This window comes from Danio rerio, chromosome 3 (assembly GCF_052040795.2).
Source record: "Danio rerio strain M-AB ecotype USA chromosome 3, GRCz13ab, whole genome shotgun sequence".
NCBI lineage: Eukaryota > Metazoa > Chordata > Actinopteri > Cypriniformes > Danionidae > Danio > Danio rerio.
In genome coordinates this window covers 3,434,818-3,444,069 of record NC_141023.1, presented here as the reverse complement: position 1 = coordinate 3,444,069, position 9,252 = coordinate 3,434,818, and the positions used below count along the sequence as shown (strand labels likewise).

The window sequence follows — 9,252 nt, the reverse complement described above, 5'->3', positions numbered from 1 at the left end:
ATATCAGCACGCAAAGTGAGCCGCATATTTTTTATTGTCTGTTTTTTTTTTCTGTTCATTTTCTCTTTCACACGCATGTAGAGAAAGAAAAAAAATTGCTTGTTTAAAAAATCATTATGTCAACTAATGTATAATAATAATGAGAAGAATAATAATAAAAATATTAATTAGCTAATAGTAATTACCTATATCCATAATGCTGGGATGTGTTGTGCTTTGACTCGATATCTGGGTCAAAAGCAAAATTGTTACGTGTTGCATGGCAGGCTAGCCTATAGTGTGGAAAAATATAATTAGTTTCCCAAAACCATTGTTAGCCAACTAAGTTCTTGTCATTACAAACATAGTTCGTTGATTTGCCGTTTCCCAAAAGTTAGTTTATATTAGTTTAGTTTTTACATACAGTATTGCATAGACCTTAGTTTTCATCGGACTAAAATTAAGGCATGGATTCTGAGTTATTATTTAAAACATAAACCTGCATTTTAATGACGGATGTGGGTTTCACAAAATACTTTTCAAATAAATGTTTTTGTATCATTATTATTTAATGTGAACAACACTTAATAAAAATTTAAATGTATTTATTTCACCATTTATTGGAAAAACTATTAATTACATGCTTCCCGCACTTGCGGTGGTAGCCGGATTGAAGCACATTATTTACCCACATCACTTTAACTATATGCGACAAACAAAACATAATTCCATTTTTAATAATAATAATTGTATTTATTATGACACTTTTCTTTTTTTCTAATAACGAACAATTTCAACTGCGGGGAGATGCCGACAGTTTGTTTTGCAGTATTTTCTAACATGTTAGAAGCAGGCAACGGACACCAGCTGGCCATAGAGACGGGCCGGCACAGAAAAACATGGCTGCCGGTGGAGGAGCGGCTGTCCCCACACTGCCCTCAGCTGATTGAAACGGAGCTGCACTTCCTTACTGAGTGCAGATAATACACAATATAATTACAACAGAAAGACATAAAACTTAACAAATTACGTGTCCCCTTTTGTACACTTAAACAATAGTGTCATATCTTGATAAAATAGCCATATTGAAATGGCCTATAATTTAAAGAATTACAAATATCGGATATAATAAAATCGCATTAAATAAATAAACCAATATAAAACAAGCAAAACCTAGCTATAACAGTTTAGGTAGGCCTATATAGCCTACATAAATGAAACCGTTAAAGCCATATAAAATACGTTTGAAAAACGTAACACTTTCCTTAAGATCACAGAATAATATGCAACATCTAAGTGTCATATAGCCTATAAGGAAAAATGCATATGTTACATATCGAACTCCAGCACTATAAGTGGATTTGATGTTCTAAATCCACGTATGGGAGTCCATTGAAAGCGCCATAATGACTGCACCTTACCAACGCCTCCGATGAGAGGGCAGTCAGGCAAGCGTGACGCACCCAAATCATGGAAGGCGCGGTCCTCCAACATGCCCTTGGCCCTAACTTATCCCCACTTCAAAGAAGCTTTACGGAATAGGTATATTTTTTGGGAGTCGCTCGCGTCTAGATAATTCTAGGAAAATACAACATTATGTTGGGAAGCGTGCAATCCCGGTAGGGAGGACGCTGCGAAGACCATCGGCACCCAATAGGGAGACAAATGGAATTACATATGGACTAACCCTAAGAAGGGGGAGTGCACATAAAAGTGGTTAGCGGATAGGGAAGGCACGGGTCCACCCAGGGGGGAAACTTAACCGTGGCGGAAAAAGCAAATGGGGAACACCAGCGTGGACACGGCACTTCCCTGCTGCCGTCCGCCATAACAGACAAAGAGCTGCTCAGAAGATCTAAAGAACTGAGTACGGTCCACATAAACGCGCAGGCGCAAACTGGAAAAGTAAAAAAAGGGGGCATGAGAGGGGAGCAAGTTGGATTAATTCGCCTAGCGCCTCTGAGGAACCGGATGATGAGGTTATGCTTTCCCACGGTGCCGCCAGCCACCGCGTCATGGTGAGCGGAGATGGCGGCAACGTAAACCTTGAGAGTGGAGAGCGACAGCCTACTGTCCAGCTTCTCTTGAAGGAAAGAGACGACAACACTGATCTGGCAAGATCGGGGGTCTTCTCTGCGAGAGACACACCACTCAGTGAATAGAGTCCACTTTAGGGCATAGGCGCGCCTCGTGGTGGGGGCTCTAGCCTGAGTGATGGTATCAACCACCGCGGGCGGCAGGTTACCTAAGTCTTCCTTGCGTCTAGGGACCACACGTGGAGGTTCCAGAGATCGGGGCGAGGGTGCCAGACGGTGCCTTGTCCCTGAGAAAGTAGGTCCTCTTTCAAGGGGATCTGCCATGGGAGGGCCGTCGCGAGGAGGGAGAGCTCTGATATCCAGCTCCGGTTGGGCCAGAGGGGCGCAACTAACAGAACCTGCTCCTCATCCTCCCTGACCTTGCACAGTAACTGCGCGATCAGGCTCACTGGGGGAAACGCATACTTGCGTATGCCCCGAGGCCAGCTGTGGGCCAGTGCATCCGTGCCGAGAGTGCCCTCGGTCAGGGAATAAACAACTGGCAATTAGCGTTCTCAGGGGAAGCAAACAGATCGATCTGGGCCTCCCCGAATCGCGCCCATATCAGCTGGACAGACTCGGGGTGGAGTCTCCATTCTTCAGAGTGAATCTGCTGCCGTGAGAGCACATTGGCTGCACAGTTGAGCATACCTGGGATGTGAATGGCGCGCAGCGACTTCAGCCACGGGTGACTCGAAAGGAGCAAACGGCGGACGAGCTGAGACATGCAGCGAGAGATCTTGATCTTGATCTTGAAGCCAGTGCTGAAGTGGTCTCATATGGAGCAGTCCAAGCGGCGTGACAACCGCGGCGGAAGACATATGCCCCAGGAGCCTCTAAAAATATTTCAGGGGGACAACTATTTTGCTGTCGAGCTCCCTCAGACAGTTCAGCAGCAGGCGAGCGCGCTCTTCAGAGAGGCGCGCTACCATGGTGACCGAGTCCAGCTCCATCCCGAGAAAAGAGATCCTCTGCACCGAGGCAAGTTTGCTCTTTTCCCAGTTGACCTGCAACCCCAATAGGCGAAGATGCCGGAGCACCTCGTCTCTGTGCGCAGTCAATTGCTCCCGAGAGTGGGCTAAAATCAGCCAATCGTCGAGATAATTGAGTACACGGATGCCCGCGAGCCGAAGGGGCGCTAGGACACCCTCCGCGAGTTTGGTGAAGACCCGCGGAGACAGAGAGAGCCCGAAGGGGAGGACCTTGTACTGCCATGCTTGACCTTCGAATGCAAACCGCAGAAACTGACGGTGGCGTGGAAGAATGGAGACATGAAAATACGCGTCCTTCAGGTCTATGGCTGCAAACCAATCCTGAGGGCGGACGCATCGGAGGATTCGCTTCTGCGTAAGCATTCTGAACGACAGCTTGTGCAGACAACGGTTCAAAATGCGCAGATCTAGGATTGGCCGTGACCCACCACTCTTTTTGGGTACCCGCTCTCCATCTCGGCTGGAGGTACCGGCTCAATTGCACCCTTCGCCAGGACGGCAGCAATCTCCTCTCGTATGACAAGCAGAGCCCTCGCTAATGACGTCATCGCAGCAATCGCTGACGTTCCCGCGGAGGGGCAGCGCGGAGCGGGTGTGCTGATCCGGGGAGCGCGAGGGTCCCACCGAAGAGCTGGAGGAGAGCGATTCGCTCTGGCTCCGCACCCTGACTCCGGAAAAGGGGCTTGGGGGCTGGGAGAAGGGAGACCGTCCCCCCAGCACCCGTGAGCCGCTGGCGGAGCATGTAGACCCTGCGAGCTGAGAGGCGGCGCGTCCCAAACTGGCAGGGCTTGCAGTGCTCGTGAGCCACTGGCGGAACGCACCGAACCTGCGAGCTAGAGGGCACAGTGTCTCAGACTGGCAGATTTCGGGCTGTCACATCCGGGGAAGTGGAAAAGTGCCCTTTCATTTTATGGCAGTAAAAGTTGCCGTTGGAAATGGCGCCCCGCCCTCCAGCGGGGAAGAGCAAGTCCCCTCTTCTTTAGATGACCTGTCCCAGGGACGCTTCGCGGTCCGTTGCCGGACTTAGCGGCGTTCTGGGCAGGGGGAGCTGCCTGCTTCCGAGGTGCTCGATGCGCTCGCTTCGCCGGAGGCATGTGCGGTGCAGCTCTCGTAGACGGCGAGGAGCAGGTATGGATGGCACGGCGGGCGGAGCGGGCTTACGGATTCGCCGATAAGACATCACCCATCAGACTGCTCTCTCACCGCCTCGAATTCCTGGGTGAATTCGCAGACAGTGTCGCCAACCAGCTTGGGATATGGGCTAGTCAAGAAAGCGGACTTTGTCGACTTTGCGCATACCAGCCAAGTTTTAGTCAGGGGTGGCGCTCCTGGATCACTAGTGTGGACATCGTCCTCCCCAAAGCACACTCAGCGGACTCAGTAGTCCGAAGAGCTTAGTTGGCGGCGGTGCGGAGCTCGTAAGCCTGGGTTGGACCCACCCTCGTGCAGCTAGGCCAGCGCCTGCGCTTGGTAGCGCTGGTAGGTGGCTATCGCATGCAAGGCGGATGCAGCCTGGTCCGTAGCTTTGTAAGCTCTAGCTCCGAGGGAGCCGAAAACTCACAGGCTTTGGATGGGAGACGAGGCAGACCCCGCCAAGAAGAGGCGCCGCGCGGATTAACCGCCATCGCGCACTCAACCTGAGGAATCGCCACATACCCCCTGGCCGCTCCACCACCAAGAGTGGTGAGGGTGGAAGGACACGCAGCATGAGCAGAAAAAAGTGCCCTTTAAGACCGCGTGAGCCTACTGTGCATCGCCGGGAAGAAGGGCCGCGGAGCTGGGGGATAAACCATCTCCAACCCACGGCCGAAGCAGCCCGGGGAAGCACGGCTAACACGTCCGTTTCAGGATCCGTTTTGACAGCGCTTACCTGCCCGAAGGGGGCGAGCGGGTCCGGATCATCGTCGGACAATGAAAGCCCACCCTCCGATGCCGCGGAGGACATCTGATCTCCGGTGTCAGCGAGCGTGAGAGCTACCATCTGATTAGACGGATCACTCCCAGTACCCGAAGCTTGGATGGAGCGCTTGGAGGAATGAGAGGTCCGCGAGCCCTTAGGCGGCGGATTATCTCTCGCTGTAACCCTCAGATCTGCCCGCTGCAGAGCAGAAGGCGACTAGGGTGGCTCGCTCTCTTACGAAAGTTAGCCGCGTTCTCAACTGCGCGACGGTCATGGCATCACAGTGACGACATGAACCGCCCCGAGCACCACATTAACATGCTGGACCCCCAAACATGTAATGCAGTGATCGTGCCCTTCATCAGGAGCCAGGAAACCCCCGCAACCAGAAACGCACATTCGGAGCGCCGTCCTGAAAAGGACGTGCTGCACGACTGTGTTGCTCTTTTAGGAAAACTGCAACAATACGCACCGCTCTGGGAACCGGACTCAAAGGGATGCCTGGCAAGGGAGAAACCCAGCTTGACCGTCTGCTGCTGCGTGGACTCGCTCTGGACCGGGAGACATTCGTTCGCTCGATGTGGCTGTAGACACCAAGAGGAACCCTCATGGAGCTCGATCAGAAAAGTCTCTGAAGCGAAAAGGATAGCGTTTGTTAGCGCTAGGTGTGCTTATATGCTCAGTTAATTGCCGATGCAGCACACCTGCGCAAGCTTACGCTGCCAATTAATTGCTTTCATTGGCCCGTTCAATACTCTTTCAGACGAGTAGCTTCTAAACCAAATCTCCCATACGTGGATTTAGAACATCAAATCCACTTATAGTGCTGGAGTTCCCCCCGAAGGGGAACACCTTTTTCCCACAGCACATAAATGGTCAACTTCATGCAACAGTAAAATACTGTTTCCTTTTATTACAGCAAAACACTGGCTATTTTACAGTTATTTATTGCATAATCTACAGTAAGGGTTAACAGTGTAGGTAACTAGATAGAATAGACAGAGATGGGTTGATCTCTGCAGCAGCTGCTGAAGACCTGCACACTGCAGACGCAGCTGGTGTGAAAGGCTACGCCTGCGTGCTGCTTCTGCTCGACATATGCGCTGCGCACGCTCTGCTCACGCACTGCTTTCGCTTGCGGTGTGAAACAGCCGTTATGTTGAAAGGAAAAACAAGATTAGTTGCTTACCCCATTGGCAGATTATTTTGCTTGTCTTAAGGAAAAACTCACTTAATTTTGGCATATTATTTCTGAAAACAAGACATTATGTTTTGCTTGTCTACAAAATGCTTCTCGATTTAGGAATTTTTAGATATTTGGACTAGAATCAAGAAAAAAAATCTAAGTAAGAAAAGCATTTTTACAGTTAGTGTAAAACTCCTGTACATTTTAAAATGTCATTATTGGCAGATAAAAAGGGATTTTGGGTGTACAGCCTGCATGTTTTACTGTATGTATAAATGTGTTATAAATGGGTTTTTGATCCAGTCACAGTAAATGTTTAAATATCTATTACATATGGTGCTGCTTATATTATTTCACCATCTGTACACCAATATAAGTAGTGAATGTGCATGTCTGTCGGTGGTGCTGTGTCGGTGTGGTGCTGTGGGCTATTGTGGGCTGAAATTTTGTCTCAGTCCCCCCCTGCTGAGATATACTTGAAGATCTCTCTTCCATGCTGAAAGATTTGATTGGGAATTTGTTTTTTGTATATTTCCCAGTATTGTCTTAAAAAACAGAGACATAGCTTCTTCATCATTCATGTGTTGAAGTAAGTTAATGTAGAACATTGTGGCTCTAAAGGTAGTAATTTCGTTCATTCATTCATTCATTTTCTTTTCGACTTAGTCCCTTTATTCATCAGGGGTCCCCAGAGTGGAATGAACCGTTAGGTTGTAATTTGTTAATACATCTAATTCATTTATTTATTCATTTATTTTCCTTTGGCTTAGTTTTTTTTTTCAGGGGTTACCACAGCGGAATGAACTGCCATTTATTCCAAACTGGGGAGTACATGCAAACTCTACATGCTTATGAACAACTGCTGAAAGGTCATGCTGTAAGTGTACCTTCATCATATAGGTCGTTTACCATACTTAATAATAATAAAAAAAACATTCAATTCAGTAAACATTTTGAGGAGATTTTTAACAGTTGAGTTGAGCCCAGTACAGTTTTAGAGTTTTTAAGAAAAATAAATTGGGTACTTTTTGGCAAAATTTTGATTATTTGTCTGTGTAAAGTGCATTTAAGTGTTTGGTTTTAATGCTATTAACAAAACAAACCAACAGGACAGGTTGCACATTCATTGCATTCTCTCAACTTTATTAATGTCTCCTTCAGAATTAGCAAGAGGAAAAATAATTGAAGAAAGTGAAGATGGAGATGTTTAAGCTGCGGCGGCAGATTCACGTCTAGAAGGGTTTCTAATTTCTTTGCGTGCTCTTCGTCTCTGGTTAATGTAGGTGAAAAATCTGCATATTGGTCCAACAAGAGTACCTGGCTACATAAAACATCAGTGATATTAGATTATTATTTACCATTTAATCTTACTCTCAGGAGTAAGGAGTTTTAATAATAGATTTTACACACAATATATAGCATACCTGATTACACTGGGAATGATCCTCACCATATCGAACATATGTGGCGATGTGCTCACAGGTATTTGTAAGCCACCACTCTCCACATTCTCCTTTCATTAGATGTACAATGGCCTCTACAATATCTTGCCTCTCCTGTGGAGGAATTTCATCATGATCTAAATAGTTATTTATTTGAAAGTCTTCAGCCAGGGTACTAAATCGACATCCAGATGGGTTTCCTGTGAAAAAAGGATGCACAGTGCAAAACATAATGAAAGAATAGTGAGTATTATAGTCTTCAAATATTAAGAGTGAGAAGACGTGGCATACGTGTCATTTCAAAAATGTTTTGCCCAGGTTTCCTTTTTAGATTGTCTAGTTCTGGTATTGGCTCAGCATCAATAAACACAGCATAGTGACTATAGACACCACCACATCTTTTAAACTCAAGCATGTCTCCAAATTGAAGCTGTAAGGTAAAAAAAAAACATAGGCAAATGATCTGCAATAAAGCACTCCAAATAAAGTCAAGTTGTGTGTGTAATTGCATGAAATGTATAAATAACCTTTACCTGTGTGGCATAAGGCACCGTCACAGCAAGAAACAGAGTGATCAGAACAAACCTCAGGCTCTTCATTTTTACAAGATCCTCTGAAAAATAAACAGTTAAAATTTATTTGATGTGCTTTGTTTTTTCCCATTTAGAAATGTGATGCACACAGTGTTTCAAATGATTGCTTCTGGATTCAAATGTATACTAGAATTCTCTGTAGAACATTTTTATAAAACTGAGAATATAGGGAGCATGGTATAATGCTATTACACAATATTTATTTCCACTTTATATTCAGTGGCCTTAACTAATAAGTACTTAACCTGAAATTAATCATTCACTACAATGTACTTATTGTGTAAATGCATGTTTTACTTTGTACCTCTGCTTGATTTAATACATGCATGTCATTTTATCTCTAATTCATTTCTGTAATTACATTTATAATTACACTGTTGATCATCTCTTACTCCATAAACCACCCATAAACCTACCCGTACCACCAAACCTGCCCCAAACCCAACCCTTATCCCACCTAGTGTTCTGCAGTACATTTATAAATGCAGTAAGTAGATTGTATTTATATATTTAATGTAAGTTCATAGCAGTTAAAGACACTTATAATGTAAGTCCCAATATATTGTAATTATAGACCCTTAGTTCAAGAATTTGTCAAGAAAAGTTAAATAAAAAACAGTGATGTTAAACACTGTAGCTGAAAAACCCTCCGAGTGCTACACTGAATTTAACATGTAGAGTCTCAAATAGTGTGAAAGAAAGGGCTCTTACCAGGGTAGATGATCAGGTATGAAGCTGGATGAGGGTATAGTTTGTCAATTGTAGGAACAGACTTTAAATAGTGTTGCCTTTATCTTATCAACAAAACCATCGTTCCTCAGTTGCATATAATTTAAATACACTTCTCTGCGTTCAGTTTTTTTATACACAGCAGTTTCAGAGTAATCTATACAGGCAAATCAATTCACAAATGAAGCATGCTATAATTATGTGTAGTCTTACTCAAACAATGAGAATAATATTGGAAGTACTGAAATAAAGTATTTTAACACTGCAGCCCTCAGTGAAATTATGTGTTATAACAGGTTATATATACAGTATTTGTAAAAGTGTACTCTGAAATCTAGTAAACAATCTGCCGGTAG

The 9,252-nt window shown here is 45.3% G+C and overlaps 1 protein-coding gene across 1 annotated transcript; it reads right to left on the bottom strand.

Annotated features, from left to right (window-relative positions):
* Positions 1 to 7,254: 7,254 nt before the first annotated feature.
* Positions 7,255 to 8,996, bottom strand: LOC147845419 (uncharacterized). Its single transcript, XM_087243881.1, has 5 exons — positions 8,879 to 8,996; positions 8,108 to 8,187; positions 7,866 to 8,004; positions 7,557 to 7,774; positions 7,255 to 7,453 (listed from the first exon to the last, which is right to left on the bottom strand). The coding sequence occupies exons 2-5, from the start codon at positions 8,171 to 8,173 to the stop codon at positions 7,340 to 7,342; spliced, it is 537 nt and encodes a 178-aa protein (XP_087100007.1). The 5' UTR covers positions 8,174 to 8,187; positions 8,879 to 8,996; the 3' UTR covers positions 7,255 to 7,339.
* Positions 8,997 to 9,252: the final 256 nt, after the last annotated feature.

Excerpts from the sequence above, each read along its gene's own strand:
- LOC147845419 (XM_087243881.1), bottom strand. The coding sequence starts at position 8,173 with ATGAAGAGCCTGAGGTTTGTTCTGATCACTCTGTTTCTTGCTGTGACG. Across the intron at positions 7,775-7,865 it reads AAACATTTTTGAAATGACAC|GAAACCCATCTGGATGTCGA; the intron begins GTATGCCACGTC and ends CTTTTTTCACAG. Across the intron at positions 7,454-7,556 it reads ATCATTCCCAGTGTAATCAG|CCAGGTACTCTTGTTGGACC; the intron begins GTATGCTATATA and ends TGTTTTATGTAG.